This window comes from Enoplosus armatus, chromosome 20 (assembly GCF_043641665.1).
Source record: "Enoplosus armatus isolate fEnoArm2 chromosome 20, fEnoArm2.hap1, whole genome shotgun sequence".
Classification (NCBI taxonomy): Eukaryota; Metazoa; Chordata; class Actinopteri; order Centrarchiformes; family Enoplosidae; genus Enoplosus; species Enoplosus armatus.
In genome coordinates, this window is record NC_092199.1 from 18599087 (window position 1) to 18618286 (window position 19200).

General features: G+C 41.6%; 1 protein-coding gene across 3 annotated transcripts in view; it reads left to right on the forward strand.

Moving 5' to 3' along the window:
- The first annotated feature begins 7024 nt into the window (after positions 1 to 7024).
- reep3b (receptor accessory protein 3b) overlaps positions 7025 to 19200 on the forward strand; it is a 30622-nt gene continuing 18446 nt past the window's right edge. For 2 of the 3 annotated variants that reach the window (XM_070927140.1, XM_070927142.1), the window contains exon 1: positions 18788 to 18904. In XM_070927140.1, coding sequence (XP_070783241.1) covers positions 18788 to 18904 — 117 coding nt within the window. Of the gene's footprint in view, positions 7283 to 18787; positions 18905 to 19200 lie in introns of those variants that run through there. The other variant, XM_070927141.1, reaches the window with a different exon arrangement.

Below are 19200 nucleotides of genomic sequence, written 5' to 3' on the forward strand. Positions count from 1 at the left end.
GGCCCCTTCGCTGGTCAAAAAGAAAAACCTCCCCCCTCCTCGAAAAAACTTCCCAACAACGACGCCCTTACAGACCTGTCATTTACGACATTAAACCAGCTCGGAAGAATCCAACGGTAGAATGAAAAAATGGAGGAGAAAAAAAAGGAAAGGGTATTTGTTGCTAAACGCCGAATAAACCGACCCGGGGGATTTAAATGTGTAGTAGTCTCCACCCGCTCAGTCTCTTTTCTCCTCTACATGAAAAAAAAAACGGTGGAACACTGCGCCGCATCACAGCCGCCATCCATGCTTGTGTTTCTCCGCTGGATCCCGAGGCATTCACAGACAGCAGCGCGGCTGTGTCCCTCCGCTCAGTTTGAACCCCATCGGTACTATTTTTGCTAAACTACTCCCACAACTGCCCGCACTTGTAGAACTGCCACGACTGCTGTTAACATTAGGTGTGGACCACTTCTGCTTCTGTTGCCGCCGCTACTATTAGTGTTCTCGCGTCTCTGCTGCTGATATAGAAACAACAGCAGCAGCATTCAAGGGGGCTATGATAACAGCCTGGGAACTACTCACTATTACTGCCTCACTATTTATTCTTAAATGTTGAAGTGCAATACATATATATAGTCATACACTTCAGTGCAATACATACATACATATATATATGTATACACATACATATACATTGTTATTGTATATATTTTTTACTTCATTGTTCACTTAAATACTGTAAATGTGTATATTTTTTATTTTCTATTTCTTATTTTTATATTTTGTACATATTTTTAGTTCTGAATTATGCCACTTTTTACTCTTGAATGGGAGCACCGGTACTGTACAATTTCCCCCCGGGGATCAATAAAGTATTTCTGATTCTGATTCTGATTCTGGGAAGAAATTAAAGTAATCATTGATAATTGCAGCTATTGTAATAAAGTTACAGTTTTGTTTGTCAGTTCAACTGATAGGGCCTACTTTTTTTTTATAATGTACAGAAAAGAGAATGCATAAGGCATATGGCTTTTATTGTATAATCTGAAACCCTATTGGTATTTATCTGGTACGGTTCCAAACAACAAGTACCACTCAAAGGTCCTCCATTGATCATATCTGTGTAAATAAGTGTAGATATTTCAGAATCAGAATCAGAAATACTTTATTGATCCCCGGGGGGAAATTGTACAGTACCGGTGCTCCCATTCAAGAGTAAAAAGTAGCATAATTTAGAACTAAAAGTATGTACAAAATATAAAAATAAGATATAATATATAAATAAAAAATATGCACATTTACAATATTTAAGTGAACAATAAAGTAAAAAATATATATAATAACAATGTATATGTATTTGTATACATATATGTATGTATGTATTGCACTGAAGTGTATGACTATATATGTATTGTATATATGTATTGCACTTAAACATTTAAGAAGTTTCAGGTTTCATTTGTCTTTCAATTATTAACATATTCATGTATTTATTTCATTTTATTATTACGTGCTGGTTTAAAGTCTGTTTTATCCTCTTTTATTTCAAGTTTCAAGCAGCATTATGCCTTACTTATGATTGCAACATGTGCCACAGTTATCTCTGCATGTGTGTCCAGTGTACACGGCACCCATTCAACATAGAGTTAACAGCCCTCATTGGACCACCTTGTGCAAATAACAATTGCATGAATGAATAACGTACATGTAAGGAAGTGAGGGAGTGGATATAGGCCTAGCAAAAAGGAAAAAAAAAGATTCTTAAAACATGGTTAAAATGACCACACCAATGGTTTAACATGTCCTATCATTTATCCAGTTCTAGGCATTTAAAGGTCCCATATCATGCTCATTTCAGCTCTAGATTTTTATTTTGGGACTCCACTAGAGTAGCTTTGCATGATTAACAGTTCAAAAAAACTCCTTATTTATCTTCTCCTGGCCCTTTCTGCAGCCCCCCAGTTCCCCCCTCTGTCTGAAACAAGCCGTTTTAGACAAACTGAACCACCTCCAAAAACCTGAAGAGTAGTTCCTGAGCAGAGCGCTCCAATAACTCAGACAGACTGAGCGGGTGGATGAGCATCCCTGTACTTGGTGGGCGGTGCTGTGCCTGGATCAGATGACCTGCTGGGGGGCGTGGCTGAGTGCGGCGACTGTATAGTTGTGACATCACAACCTTACGGAAGTACTGACGGCTCGTTTAAAGGTGCATTTTCTGAATATAATCAAACAAGACATGGGAATCTCACTTTCTACAATATGGGACCTTTAAATAAGACAGCATATGTTTAGACCTGTCAAGCCACCATCAGAGCACAAGGGATGTTAAGTCATATTTATCCATAATTTCATTCCTCTTTCATTCATTTTTGTATTCTACACCTCCTTAATCTTTCCCTATTGTTCTATGTGGACATTTCATTCAGAATTTTCAATGCACATGACATGGTTGGTCTCTTTCTTTCAGTGTGGATTTACTAGTTTGCAATGTCTTCCACTGAGGCCTCCTGGGCTATAAAGGAGCAGGAGAGAGAGAGAATCAGTGAGGGAGAGAACGAGGCAGAGGAACTGAAGGAGAACAAGAGAGGGAAGGTTTGTGTGTGTGTGTGTGTGTGTGTACATGTGTGTTCTGTGCGCATGTGGCTCTGTGGAGGATTGTGTGCAGGGATCTTAAGGACAGTATAGAGGTCTGTGTGTGAAGCATGTAGAAAGCAATCAGCCTGGAGCGACCTCCAGAGAGGACTAAGAGGGGAAGAAAAAGAAAGAGAGAGTAGAGAGAGAGATGGAATGACAGAAGAAGAGAAGCAGGGGAAGATGAGTAGAGAAGCCGTGAGGAGAAAGATGCTAAAGAAACGCAGCCGCGCTTAAAACGCAAAACACAAAAGAGGAAAGAGGCAAGAAAAAAGAAAGAAAAAGAGGAAGACGGAAAAGAAGAAAAAAAAGCAGAGCAGAGGCAGGTCATAGAGGTGGAATAAGAAAATGACACAATAGAAAGGAAAAGCACACGGTAACTCAGAAGTGAGACTAACAATGATTCTTATACTTATTTACATTTTGCGTGATGTTCATTGAACCAGATGTTGTGGTTCTAGTTGGCATTAGAGTTATTTCTTGACCAAGATTTAAGAGTTAGTAAGAAAGCATATTTTTCACTTTTGACACATCTAAGCCAGCAGTTTCTCCCTGCGTGCAGTCTTACTGTTAAGCTAGGTTAAATTCCAAGCCACGAAACTGATAACAATATTCTTATCTGACTCATGGGTAAAATGGCAAATAATGTATGTCACAAAATGCTGTTTTAATTAGCAGAGGATGAACCTGCTTCGGGTTGTTTTTTTTTTCCAGTTATCGTCGGCTTTTAAAAGGGAAAATGACTGTGTGTTGTTTTCATCTTGAAATGGGTAATCTAATGTCTAATGTTTTGTTTTTCCATTATTTTGTTTTGCACTGTTTCTCTGCTTTACGTGTTACATAGCCTGATCCGCAGTGGACGTTTAATTCGCGGCAGCATGCAGATTCAAAGGAAACATTTGGAAAGCATTTTTAAAGTTCAATTTTAAAGAATTAACAAAAAAAAAAGTACTGTTAATCAGAGATAATAACCAGGTTCACCGGGGATGACAGACGATGCACATAGATAGATCTTAAGTTGTAGTATGTCTGTGTGTCAAGTACTGAGCTGGAGTCAGAACGTGGTTAGCCTAGCTGCTGAGAGTGGAATGTTTCTCTGTGCTCATTGAACATCTGACTTTAAGGGACTTTCAGGGGCAAGCATGACTTTTGACATCAGAATTGTTTGGAAGCCAACCCCCGGTCCAATATTCAACTCATACAAGTGTGATGTAGAAACTCTACAGTGGCTCTACAGAGAAGTAGAGAGGAGATTAGCATATTCAGAGATTCTGGAATTTTAGTAGTAGATGCCTTTTTGGGGATTTTAATGTGGAAATGATACTTTCTTTTGCAGAACATATCTAGACACACATTACTGTTCCAAGCAGACTATTTGTATATATGTCTTAATACATGTCTGGAGGGTATCTTTAAAAAATACACCTACCTCCAAAGCTCACTAATTAACATGTAGTATCTTGCTTGTTTAATCTGTACACAAACAGAAACGTTAAAAGGACCCTCTGTGGTCTTAGGAGGAGTTACGTTTGGAGCACTCCATCTATAAAAGCTCTCTCCTCCTAAACGTGCGTTCAGACTGAATGCAAAGCAAATGAATTTGTTCACAATGCAAACACACAAACAAGACATAAATTCACCCCGCGCAGTGCACAGTACTGAGGCACAAGTTGAAAACTTGAGTTAATAGTTGGTGCTGTTTGTGGCGAATAAACACAAAATACACAAACGGTCTGGTGGTCAAATTCGTAAGAATGGCGTGAGGTGAGAATCCACACCACACAAGTAGCCTTCACTGCAAATCTGAAAAGAGTTTGAGCTACTTAGGCTAAAAGTAACACACGGATTGCACCAATTTTCATTGTCAAATTTTTTTTTCTCATTTGTCTGCAAACAAAAGGTTAGACAACAACACAACAAATCTACACATAGGGGCTTTGATGTTATGGATGCGTGTGTGAAAGAAGAGCTGCTAGGGTTAGATACGTTCCTGTGGACGGTTCTGAAGCTTGTGCTTAGCCTACTTATGAGTGGAACCACAAGCCGACGGAACAAAAGGTCAAATAAAGACTGTTGCCTGATTTGAATTGGCATTCCCACCATTCACAAGGTACCTAATCTGAATGCTACAGGACAGGTATGTAATCTGTAAACTACTCTTGACACTAATCTTATATTGTCTCACGTTACAGTTGTTTCATTCTGTTAGGCGCGTGACACCTCCAGAGGGCTCGACTTTGTCCCAGTCCCAGTTTTCAAAAAGTTAACGAGGATGTGTGAATCCTCTGGCTTAGTAGGGCAAAATCAGCACAGTGTTTCAATTCAAAATACTGTGACATGAAAGGGGAAATACTGCAACGCACTCGTCCTAAATGAGAAGAATAAAAAGGGCATAAAATAAACAACTGCAGTAATATGTAAGTAAGCACTGTACTGTATATCTTTTGATATGGTGATAACAGGTTGTCACATTGTGTGAATGTAAAAGAATACTGATGCACTGCATGTTTGAATGCTCTTCAGCAGCAACAATGATACACCTAATGTCACTTGTTTTTTTTTTCTTCCAATGGCTGTTTTTCAGTATATCTCTGCTCAACTGGATTTATTTGCAAATGTGTATGTCGCTGACTGGATTTGCATCCTCAGTCGTGGAGGTGTTTTCTGTTCAGCTGTGATACCTCTGATGCTGTCCCAGACAAGCAGTGTGACCAGAGAGGCTCCACTGGGAATCTCCCTCACACTGCTGCACACTGCAGCAGCCGCCTTCATGAATAACAAGTAGCTATGAATCCAAGCCCCCTCCCTCCCCCATACCAACATGCTCGCATCATATGTACACAAAACACGCACATATCTGGTCACAGACATCCACACCTGCAAATATATATAAAACACAAGCTCGTTGTTGCACACATACGCACTCGCGAGCGTTTGAATGCGTGTGCTCAGGCATCATTATCTGCACACACAGATGGAAATGCACACACAAAGACACAGGCATACTGAAGCTCACAGATGGGGTTTGTGTCTGCCAAGTGCTATGTATGGAAAACTGTAATGAATACGATTACGACCTAAAGACTGGGGTGGTTTACGTAATGAGCAAGACAAAGGCAGTCCACTGCATTTGTACTTCAGGTATCCAGTCTGTTGTCTTTTTTCCAAAGCCTCTTACTTGAAGCGCGAACACAATAATAAAAGAATAAAAGAATTTCTCTCTCAACACATATTCTCTCACAGTATTCTGCTGCCGCTTCTAGTAGTTTCCCTAACGTAGAAGTCTTGTTGTAAAATATTCAACATTTTGGCCTTGAAATCCTGTGTTGCATGCAGAATACAAGCAATCAGCACGTCTGTGTGAGAAGTGCATCATAAATAGTTAGAAGTGAATATGTTTTAATATGCCATTCCTTACACACACACACACAAAAAAAATTGGATTTTGGTTCTGGGCTGAGAAAATTCACGAGCCTGTGATTTATTGTACTGATTTTGTATTTCAAACCAGCCAAACTCCATTTCATTTTTGAAGAACAAAACCTTGTATTCTTCATGATTCAAATGGGAAGGACCCACCTATGTATCCATCCACACATGTGTCTGTGAATGTTCTCTCATTCCCCTTGGTCCTCAAATGATTATATAACACAATGTAATTAAAAGGAGAAAGTGTTGCTCTGCATAGCAAGAAATATTGACTCTTTATTTGGCCCATTACACTTATGATATAATGTTTTTAGATCAATAATGACCCTAATGTACAGTCATTATCTGACACGATATATTTTCCAAGGGGGCGCTTGCTTTGAATCACTGGGCGCCCCTTACCGGCGATCGCACTGCTTTTTGTCGATCCCACAGGGTTTTTTATTAAACGTTCTTCATGTATTATGGAATAAATACATAGACTGAAATGTCTGTCTTCTTTTCTGATATTGCGCCCGACAAGCATGTGTGTCGAAGACTAAACCCGCCCGTACCGAGTGTGCAGGAACATAAAAACAAGGTCACCTTCCACTTCCACGCAAGGAAAATGCTTCCCTAACAACAACGCTTGGAAAATTCACCGAATCCCCTCATTGCTTCTCTCGCCCATTGGTTAGAATTCGCCACGAATCGAAGACAGGCCAATCAGAGCACAGGTCGCTGAGTTTGAAATCCCAGCGCTTCTATCAAACGCAGAAGTCACATGGGCAAACGTGGCCAACCAATGACAGTTTGCGCTTGGTGTAAACAGACTGGACTGGCCAATAGTAGGTCCAGGAGGTTGTTCTGTTTCCTGTTGACGTCAGTGGCTATGTGAGCACTTTTCTGGTGCCAGGAACTGGGGAGCAAGCAGAGAGGGAAGGAGGAAACCCGGAGGGAGTAAAAGAGATTGCAACAAAACAACAGGATTCACATTGGATAGATGTTTAATCGCTTGGGCATGGCTACAAAGAGAGAGCAGTGACATCGGGACGTTTTTCCGGACATGTTGGTTGGCTGATGTTCAGTGAGATAGCTAGCTGCTCCCGGATTCGCGCATCGAAGTTTTGGCTGAAGAAGTTTGCAGCGGTACGGCTAGCCATTAACGTTATCACCGGGGCTTGTCTTCTATCTCTGACACAGCCCAACGCTACGAAGACAGAAACATGGTGTCCTGGATAATTTCGAGAAGCGTTGTGTAAGTACAAAGACGATTGAGAGTACTAAATGTTAACTTAAATGCTTTTCTTTTTTTTTTCTTTTTACCTCATGGAGAATATAAGCTCAGCAGATGGGATTCAGCTTTGTTAGCTTGCTTGGTTGCTTAGCTAACTTGTTACCGTCCTTTGGCTAAGTTATGACCTTTAGTCCTTAAATTTTCTACATTAGTGCGGAAACATATAGCAACTTATATAGAAAGAAATAGTTACCAGACGCCACAAAGACACGGTATTGCTTCTTTAGTAATGTAGATAGTTGTGGGGCCCCAAATTAGCTAACGTTAGCCTTGTGCTGGTGATTCGAGTCCTAAAGCTAATGCTACCATCTTGTTTGTTGACCATGGCCATGCACACTGCTTGTGAGTCAACATAACTTTACAATGTGTCACTTTTTTAAGTATCGGTGATGTGGAACTTTTCACGCCTCTACTTGTACAACTGTGAAGGAGTGTCAGGTACAGCTGTCATCTTGAAGATATTATTAGCCAGCCCTGCCCAATTTAACCTGGCAACCATAACCATTGTTGGGTCACAGGGAGAAATGCGTCCCTGGACGAATTTGAGTGTATGGATTTGTTTGGTCACTGTTTGGCACGACTAAAATCCACTGTGAATAAAGCAGAAGTAAGACGTTCAGATGTAACACACTGGAGATGTGTTTTGCTTTTGGTTAAAATGCCCATTTCTACCTCTCTCCTCTTCCCTCTGCCTTTCTCTGTCTGTACATATCCAGGAACAGTAGTTACGTAACTTGGCATAATGGAGGACAAGAATGCGGTGGGGAGGACAGGAGGGAGTGGTGGAAAAAAAAATAAGAAAAGCCTCACCTTTTTTTCCTCTAATGCAGCTTTCAAACACAAGCCCTCTGTTGTGGGATAGTGAACACGTTCTTTTGTAACTTGTGACTGTTGTCACAGGTCAACGTGCAGTTCATCACTGTTCGGTCAAGACCTGGTTTAAGTATAGGAAGCAGGGGAGCTTTTGGGGTCTTAATCTCATAACCATGTGGAAGAATCATGCAAGTACATCGGCTTCATCAAATATGCTCAAGTGCTACATTCAGAAACAATAAGAGACATGCCCTGTTTACACCTGGTATTAACATCCGTCCTGGGTGATCCCAGCGGACAGCTCTAATGCCGTGTGTGAATGCACCCGAGATGCATTGAGATTCGATCACTCAGACCACATTCGAAGGTGGTCTGGCTAGCATATGGCCACATTCTTTTAGCAGTGCGCACACCTAATTCTTGTCTCCTTTGTGGTCCGATAAACGGTAAATTCAAAAACCACGCATTTGGTCTTTGTAAATGGAAATTATGTACGTGTTTGTTTGCATATAGAGTGGGGAAGTGAGATCCGATCACAAGTGGTCACTCGATCGCATGTTAGTGCCAGGTGTGCACAGACGTACTCGGAGCTGTCCACTTGTGATTGGATCACCCAGGAAGCATGTTAATACCAGGTGTAAACAGGGTCCTAGATCCATGTCCTGGATGTTGTATGGGCCTGAGCCATTCGCAGCACGGCAAGCAAGTGCTAGTGCCTTGAATCGGATTCGTGCTGCCACCGGTAGCCGGTGCAGAGGAGCGGTGTAGTGTGAGAGAACTTGGGTAGGTTGAAGACCAGCCGAGCAGCTGCACTGGATGAGCTGCAGAGGCCGGATTAGCACATTCAGGCAGACCCACCTGGACCAGAACCTGGATGAGGAATGAAAGTATCCTCCTCATGTTATGGAGGATGAATCTGCAGGAGGGGGTTGTTGGCAGCGAAGGACAGCTGGTTTTCCAGTGTCAGACCCAGGTCCCTTGCTGTCCTAGCCTCTGGTATTGGAGAGGTTGTGGGTGGGAGATGCCTTTCCTGGACGGAAGAGCCGCTTGGTCTTGTCTAGGTTAGGCTTCAGGTCAATATACAGTCCAGTATGTGACCAGTGACACATTGATGTTGGTGTGCCTCTTTACTCTAGGACATTGTTATTTCAAATCCCTTGCAGTAAATGACTGGCTGACCCACAGGCAGCTGCAAAGCCAGTATTGTAACATACTGATGATGAGATAATTCAGTGATAATTATTGTTGATCATGTTGTTCATTTCATTTATCCATCAACTGAACTTGATTTGAATAAATGAAAAAATCTGAAACTCAATAAGGGTGTGAAGTGCAGAGTCTACTATAACTTCATCTAGCTAAAACTTGTCAGGAAGTATACCTAGGTTCTGTTCTCTGGGACGTAGGTCTTGCATTTAAATTGCCTGTAGTGAAACAGTTAAAAAAAAGTCAGACGCTGAGTTTCAACTCAGCTATCCATGTGCAACTAATTTTAGGCGGCAGCCTGCAAGGACTGGTTCCAGAATATTTGCGTGCGTCTCTCCTAGTCTCTATTTGTCCTGCACTTTCTCTTCGTTACAGCCTCCTTTTTTGGTGTCGACAAAGACATTTGAATTGTCTGCTTAATAGCTGAGCAGCAGTGAAAAACGCTTGAGATATTCTTCCCAAGAATGTGGACCTCCTGTGGTGATAATTATTACATAGCACAGCAGAAATTCTGAAAAAAAATGTAGCAGCACAATTAAGAAAAGCACAGGAAACAGTAGCCCAGCTTGTTCTACTCCATTGTATTATTGGAAGGATGTATCTTTCGTAGGGCTGTGGTATTGGATTGCACCAAATTGTGCCGGTGTGAGTGGAAATGTATTGACGGTTTAAACTACACTGGTTGCATTGTCTAAATTTGGAATGTTGTGTATGGTCTGCCTGCTACAGTCTGCTTGTACCTCTCAGCAGAGTGAAGAGCAAGCCTCTCAGGATCAGTAGGATGCATGGTGTGCTCTGATTGACTGTGGCCTTTTAAAGGTCCCATATTGTAGAAAGTGAGGTTTCCATGTCTTGTTTGATTCTAAAGCAGCTCTAGGTGCTGTGTAAATACTGTGAAAGGATCAAAACACTCAGTCCACAGAGAAATGAAACACAGCCCGTATTCAGACACTGTGTCTTTAAACGAGCAGTCAGGACTTCCATAAGGTTGTGATGTCACAACTATACAGTCACCGCACTCAGCCACGCCCCCCCAGCAGGTCATCTGATCCAGGCACAGCACCACCCACCAAGTACAGGGACGCTCATCCACCCGCTCAGTCAGTCTGAGTTATTGCAGCGCTCTGCTCAGGAGCTACTCTTCAAGTGTTTGGAGGTTGTTCAGTTTGTCTAAAACGGCTTGTTTCAGACAGAGGGGGGGGGGGGGAACTGAGGGGCTGCAGAAAGGGCCAGGACAAGATACATAAGGATTTTTTTAACTGTGAATCATGCAAAGCTGCTCTAGTGGAATCCTAGAATAAAAATATATATATAGTATATATAAATATAGAGCTGAAAAGAGCATAATATGGGGCCTTTTTAAAAGGCCCTGAAAACACTATCTCAATCAATTATTTACTGTGAGTAATGGGCTCCTACACAACCACAGGGACATCCCGTCAGAAATCAGTCACTTTCTGACCTATATACTATAGGGTAGACACTGCTTTATATCTCCTGTATACTATATGTCTCCTGAAGTTTTCATGTTGTGTCCGCTACTGGTTGAGCAACATACGACCTCTGAGTGTATGGTGGGCAGGTCAGTTTAAGACACCAAATCCTTAATGTTGCCTACGATTTTCTGTTTCACCTCAAATATCACTGCAGCTTTCTCATTCGTTTAACGTCACACGACTGCAAAACAGAACATTTGAAGTGAAATTACATAATAAGGAAGCCCACGGTGTAATTTGCAGCAGGGACGGTATATATCACGGTATATCCGTTTTTTCTTAACATTTCAATCACTGGAGCAGGAGGCGAAAAGCTAGTAAATCTCTGGAGCAGGAGGCGAAAAGCTAGTCCCGTGAAACAGATCATCATCATCCATTGTTTGGAAGTATTTTCGGATTCAGGGCAAGTGACGTTAAGCAAGAACAAATCATATGCAAAGAGTGCGTGAGACTTGTGTCTGCGCTGCAAAGCAACACAACTAACTTGTTCAACCACCTGAACAAACAAGCAAACAAACTGCAGTACGACGAACGCACGAAGGCCAAAAAGAATAACGACGTTACTTCACTGAATCCCCGTCCTTGTCCAGCGTCAACTCAAGACGTCCATAACAGCGTATTCACATATTCATAACAACAACAACATATTCAGCACGCTGCTGCAAAAAAAAAACGTTTGGTACATTTTTTTTAATTTAGATTTTGCTTCTGTGAGTAGGGACCAGTCTTAAGTTTGATGCAAAGATTTGTACATTAGCAGGAATGTAGCACAACGTGGAAGTGAAAGAGGTGCTCTGTTTACATGAATGTGAAGGCGCAATAAGAATATTTTCTCCCAAAAAATCAATAAACATTATCATTTTGGCCATAATCGTGCAGCCCTACTTAACTATCCAGTCCACGTTTCCCGCCCCTCTCCGTCCAGGATCTCAGCCTCTGATTTGTTCCTCCTGTTTTTTGTCCTGTTCAGCACGAACAAAAACATATAAACAGTGCAAGCTGCCAGACTGACAGAAGCAGCGCACCTGTAAATGACACCAAAATGTGGTAGAGACTTCTCAGCATTGTTTTTTTTTTTTTTAATTCCATGACTATTTTGGAACAAACCCGCCATTGTGGCGGATTAGCCCTCCCGAGATTTACTCAGCAAACGGAAAAATCTACCCTCATTTGGCACTTGGTGGGTGTTCATTTTCCCCGTGCAACTGGGGATTATTAACAGCATCTCAGGTGTGCTCATTTTCAGTCGAATCCAAATAAAGTGGTTTAGGTAATCTGGATAAGCTGGTCGGTTTGTTTGAATCTCGTCTCCTTGTCTGATTGCTTGTGCTTCTTCACCTGTTGGACTTTGTTCCAGCAACGTAGTTGTGTTCTCAGATCTCAGCTATTAACTTAGTGAATGAAATGGCATCAGAACTGATACAAATTCAAATAAGACTCAAGTTTTAATAAACCAGAATTATTATCTTTTAAATAGACCGTGGGCCTCATGCAAGTCAGTTGCTCGATTGTTATTCTAGGCTGTCTCTGTATTTTTATTTTTTTTTTTTTGTGGGGAGATTTATGCCTCCAGAAATGTGCAAAACCATTGAGCTTAAGTTTGAACTCGTGTATGAAGTTCTTTTTTAATGTGGGAAGGTTCGGAGAGCTGCAAGGAGCAGTCTGAATGATGTATGTCATTTCTTCCCCCCCCGTGAGGAAAATACTCTGGAGATGTACAGACCTGGATTCTTAACCAGTCTCATTTGCTTTAGCAGCAGTTCTCTCAACAGTCCCGCCTGTACCTTTTTTTTTTCTTTTTTTTTTAGGGGAAAAGTCATGTAATCAAATTCTTATTCCTGAAGCTCAAACCAGATGGTGGAAGCTCAAATCGGGAGATTTATTTTTCTCTCCCTTCTCTGTTTCTCCCTCTCCATGTGTCTCCTGTTTTTTTTTTTTTTTTATTGCTCATGTTCTCTCTTTTCCTTTGCTCTCTCTCTCTCTCTCTCTCTCTCTCGTCGTCCCGTCCGTCTCCCCCTCCTTCCATCTGGTTGTTTGTGGTGTACGGTGTCAGGAAACCAGGGAAATTGACCCGGAGCCCAGAGTCAAGGCCCATCGAAACGCAACAGGGCTATTTTCTCAGCTGCATGCAGAGAAAGAGGGAGGAGAAGGTGTTGAAATGGGAAGAGGAGGGAAATGGAGAGGTGGTTGATTTGGTATGAAGAAGGGGCCCTACTTTTCACGAAATTGTTTCAAGAACATTTCAGTGCACGTTCAACTTATTTTGTGTGAGCTTGGTTTATGGAGACACTTGGTTTAAGTGTCTGTCCTGGTCTGTAGGTATTTGGAAATAAGTAAATGAGTATTTAAGACCATGGAGGATTTCGCAATAACAGAAACCTTCAAACTGTACTAAGTACTAGTAATCAAGTAGACCGATAACCGATATTTGGAACTGATATACATTTGCAGTAAAAAATGGAAATCTTAGCTAAGATGACATATGCTAGCTAACGTTACTGAAGTATGTCCTGAAGCTGAGAGTATGACCGGCCTTGGTAACATATTTGACGTGCAAGAAATAACGTTATAGCCCATCAGTTTTGTTTTTTTTGTTTTTTTGCTAGTCAGCTTAACTTTATTTCAACCGCCGTATCTGTCTGATGTCAGATAGGCACGGATGTCCTTATATGGTATCTCTGCTTCAGGCACAGACGAGATGTTTATGTCAATGTTGCTTAGTGATTCTAGGTTTACAGTTTGCCTTTGGAAATTCTTCCCAAAGAGATCTGGGACTTGGCCGGCCAATCAGAAGAAAGTGGGCTTTTGGGGGGGGGGGCTCTTAAATAGACCAGAGCTCATACGGCTTGTTTCAGACAGAGGGTTAACTGATGGGCTGCATGAAGGGTCAGAATAAGATGAATCAGGACTTTTTTTTGAACTGTTAATCATGCAAAGCTGCTCTAGTGGAATCACAAAATGAAAATTAGCATAATAGGTCCCCTTTAAAAAATAGATAAATAAATAAAGCTGAATTTCAGTGCTGATAAGCGGTCAACCCCTACTACAAACACACAGACGCACTCTGTGTAGTCTTCTATACAGACACACTCCCCCTGACCAGAGTCCCCTCAGCAGCAGGCCCGCCGCCAACAACCATAGCAGTTTATTTTCCTGCTGTTGCTATAGAAACAGCCACGCTGCCACAGCTTCCATACTCTCTCTTCGTGTCTACATCTCTCTTGTCACACTCTATCATTTCAATTGCCTTTGTTTGCATAAAAGTAAAGAACGGTTAGTAGGATTGTGGTGGAAACATAAATATCAGGATAGTCTCTCTAAATGTATGTATTTTTCTACATTGCTTAGGCTGTCGGTAGTGTAACAACTATACACAAGTCTTTCCCCGCCAACGTGGTAATTTGAAAGGCCTTGTGCTTGGCTAGTAGATCTTAGTCATGCTAATGAAGGGCGATTGCTGATGCTGTGATAATAGCAGGTATTTGTGCCTCAATTGCTCCTAATTTGCTTTGACTGCAGCGAGTCTAGTCACAGAGCTCCTGCGCTCACACGGCTGTTCCCATGGTGTGAAGGACATAAAGACAGTAATAAATAAGCTCACATGTCATTTCACTCCACTCTCGAGTGTAACCTTCCCGTCCCACTTGTAGGATGGTTTGTTACGCGTGAAATGTTTTTTTATATATATATTTTTTTTTTTTTGAGGACAATCAAGGACGGGGAAACCAAGCCTCAAGAGTGTAGCAGGGAGTCAGCAGGGTGCAAAATGAGAACTCGCCAGAGTGGAAATCTACGTTGGCGAATGAAATAAACGAGGCCAGCCACCGTTGGAGAGTTGCTGAAGTAAACCTCCTTCGCGACAAACTCTCATCACTACAACACAGAAGTCGATTGACCATATATTGTTTTGTCTTTGACTGACCCTCGCCGCCCACCGTCGCTATGCTTATTTCTGTACAGACATCTCTTGTTACTTATTGTCCCACATTTCAGGCCCAGGCAATTTATTGACCAGGGCAAAATATCTATCTATCTATCCATCAATCTATCTATCTATCTATCTATCTATCTATCTGTATATGTTGCAGAAAATCTATTTAGAAATTGCTCATGCGCAAGATGGACAGAAACGACAAAGTCTGATACATCAAAGGGGTAGCTATCACAGTAATAATGGTACGGCATTATGTCTGACAGCAGGCACATTTATATATCGTCTCTTAGTGTTTTGTCATATCGCCCACCTCAAGCCTCTGCTGCATTGATTTTGACCCTTCTTCGTTTGACCGCTCTCTCTCTCTCTCTCGCTCTCTCTCGCAACCGTTCTAACATCTATAGACGTGCAATACTGGACTAAACCACTGAAATGTGAGATTTTGTATTTAAGGTGTAATGAGAAACTGACGAGAAGCGTTTCTCATCACAAGTTCTGTTGCGTAAGAGGAAGAATGCTGAAGAACTTGTACAACAAACTGCAGTGCAGCCACTGTGATTTGCTCCCCTCTTTCATCCAGCTAGTAATGGCAATCCATTTGCCTACAATCTGTCCAGTCCTAAGTATGATTGGTTGATGGCAGCAGAATGTGATGGTGACAACTTTGCCCCAAAACGAATTTATCAATGCACACCAAATGTGTGTGGGCTGTTTTTTTTTTTTTTTTTTTTTTTATAGCTGATTAGTCTTTTAAACTTTGGAAATGCACCAATTAGTACCAGCAGTGAAGGCTGAATATGCAGTCACTGTGTATTCCAGCTGAACAGATCCAGATCCAGCGTGCATGCTAGGCAGATCTGCAGAGAACACAGTGTGCTGCAGACATGGCAGGCTCAGTGTGCGGGGATAGGAGGGAGGAGGAGGAGGAGCAGAAGAATGTTAGAGAGAGGGATTCAAGGGAAGGAGTGTCGAGCTATAAATTGATCTAGTCGTTTCTCTCTCTCTCGCACTCTCTCACACACACACACACACACACACAGTTCTGTCAAGCAGAGAGGTGTCTGTGAGCCAGGCTTTGGATATGCATTCTTTTGTCAGTGCTTTCACTGTGTGTTTGTGTGAGGCGGGATAGAGAGAGAGAGCTCTGTTGATCTTCATGTTTGGCTGTACAGAAGTCGGCTGCCAGGCTTCTAACAGGGATCCAAGAGAAGTGACCACACCACATCTGTTTAAGCCCCCTTGCACTGGCTCCCAGTTTGTTTTTAGAATTGATTTTAAGATCTTATTGTTGACTTTTAAGGCTCTTCAAGGCCTCTCTCCATACTATACATCTCACCTCTTAGTCGCATACGAGCCAGTATGTAGCGTCTTTCATCTGTCCCCGAGGTGTGGCTTTATAAACTAGAAGTGACGTAACATTACCCGTCAGAGCCCCGGAGCTATGGAACCAGTTGCCTGAGGATTGGTAACCTCTTTTAAATCTCTTCTTAAAACATATTTTTTTACATACCCATTTGACTTGATTTTAATCGCCCTTTTTGCTGGTGACACTGTTATTTGTTTTATTTCTGGAAATTGTTTTTGTAACCTGCTTGTTGTAAAGTTGTTTCCTTGTGTGAAGCACTTTGTGACGAGAGTTAATTAAAGATTATCATTGTTACTATACAATGGTGTTTATCTCACCATTCAGGTGAAGACTACAATAATAACTTCTGTTTTGCTTAAAATACACAAATGATTTTTAGAGTTACTATCTTTTTTCTTGCAGCACTTGCTGAAAGCAAAGTAAGACAACAAAAAAAATACATATAGATTAATACAATTTTCCATAAACTGGCACTCTCTCAGCTCCGCTTACTGTTTTACAGCATGCAGTTTTACTGTTTTGGGTCAGTTTCACAGCTAAGACTTTAATATTTGCAGGTAGCCATTTTCATCGCAAAAACCCCCCCCAAAAAACCCCCACCAACAGCAGACAAGACACAAAACAGACAGACACCGTTCAAGACGAGCTGGTGAACACAGTGGAGCATTTAGCAGCTAAAGAGCCAGACGTTTTTTCCTCAGGAGTTGGTGGAGACCATAACAGAGCTAAAAGAGAAGTGAATATTGGACCTCCATTCCTCAGGCGGACACTAAATTTTGGACATAAATATGAAACGGTTTAACATGTTTGCCATAACAACTTCATAAGGTGATAATAATATGTCAGTGCAGAGCTGCATTTCTTTCGCTGCCCCCCCCAAATGACAAAAAAAGATGTTCCACCTGGAGGCCAACCAAGAACAATCGCCATGTACAGGTGCATTATGACCAATTTTACAATATGTTTTTCATTTCTACATGACTAGACCAGGAGGAAATTGCAACAAACACTCAGATTATTAGGTACACCTAGTTTACATATATCCAGTCTAATCCAACAGTCCTGCAATAAATCCTACCTTCTAATGTTCAGCTTTTGTTGAAACTGTTTTAGAGAGGCGTTGATTAAACTTAATGGTTATTTTGGAGGCTGTAGTTTTCGGTGCCATTGTGTTACATGGAGAGGTGATTCTATTATACTACTCTTTGTGCCACTCGGAGAGTCTGTGGCTGAGCAGAGGCCCTCACTTGTTGTTTGGATGCAGACAAAACAAAATGATATCGCTCCAAAAATAAATAGATAAATAAATAAAACAACCGCTGATGGCCTACCAGATTATCAGATAGCGTGGGAAAGTCGAGACGGAGTTCTTGTCAGGCCCATGGAGACACGTTTGTGCGACTAGTGTTAATTAAAGTGTATTCAATCGTATATGGATTTAATCCCAATATGAGACACTTGAAATCAAGTGTAAATTGGGCCTTGGTGTGTATCAGGCGTGGCAATAAACAAACAAACAATAAATGTTACCCGAGGGGCAGGTAGAAACCAAAGCAGTGTTTCATGAAATAAATGTCCACTGTGCTATGGTTTAACATAAGCCGTTTTACTGGTCTAAACCCTCAATGTGTCATAGTTCTTTTGTATAATCTACTGAGAGATTACCCAGAAAGTAATGCGTTATATGGTTCCAATAAATGGAAGAGTGCAGTTAGCAGGGCCTAACCATAGACCGTATATATAAAGATGGACGACGCGTCTCCACTGTACAAAAATGAAGCTAAAATATCCCGGATGCGGGGGCTGCCATCTTGCGCTGGTGACGTAATTTGGAGCCAGAGTCTGCGCGGTGGTGATTGGCGAGTGGAGCCGCGGTGCGAGGTCCCCGCCCATACTTCCACCTGACCCAATCGTGAGCGCACCACGGTCAATCTCAGCTGTCAATCATGACGTTTCACCCTGTTTTTATAGCATCAAATAACTAATTAAAACCAAAATTATCAGAAAAATGAACACTTGTACTTTGATCTTATAGTTTGGCCCATATCCCATCCGCTAACATGGGGGGGGGGTTTATGACCTATACTGCAGCCAGCCACCAGCCAGCACTTTTTGTGGAGCTGCCATGTCGTCCATCTTTTAACTGCACCACCTACAGAAACTAAACGTTCTTCAGCAATGCGGTGCAAAAGCACCACATCCTATTGACACTAAAATTCAAACAATGATTATGTTATTTGTACATAGCAAATACCGTGTATCTATGTGCAAACAAAGAGTGCAGTAAGTTGAGGTAGTGTTGAAACCCGCACTGGGCCAGACATGGAACCAAACCCCACATTACCCCCTAACCACCGCTGCTGCTGCAGAAGATTACTGAGGAAACATTGAGTCACTGTCTTGTTTTCCAGTGGTTCTCAGACTCTAGACCAGGGTGACCCAACACCCGATCATCGCAGGATATAAATAAGTCCCCAGATAATGCCTTTTAACTGGAAAATCACAATTTTGTATGTAGGCCTCAGTTTGCACTTATTCAATTATTAATTATTAAACTGTCGTGGCTGTAGAGATGGAGACAAGCCGTAAGTGTTGTAAATATTAGTAAATGGGTCATTTGCATGTGATAATGGTGTGTGTGTGTAATAGAAATGATAAGCTTCATGTTGGCTGTTCTCTCTCTCTCCCTCTGCAGGCTGATGTTTGGGACTCTATATCCTGCATACTACTCTTACAAAGCTGTCAAGACCAAAAACGTTAAGGAATATGTAAGTCCATTTTTTTTTTCTCTTTTTCTTCACATGGTTCTACTACACACATGGGACACTAACCCCATATGTAAAGGGTTTGAGGGTTTTTTGGATAACTAGCCCAAGTTACCAACTATTCTGAATTTTCACAAACATTAACATTTTGTATCAAACCAGATCTAATTGTTGCCTTCACCATTTTCATTAGTCCATTTTTTTGATTGTGTCAATAAATCTGTGCATTTCGATGTGATTTGCATTGCAACGATGCAAAGTGCACTGGATCTAGTACTATCGGTGATACCATTGAGAAA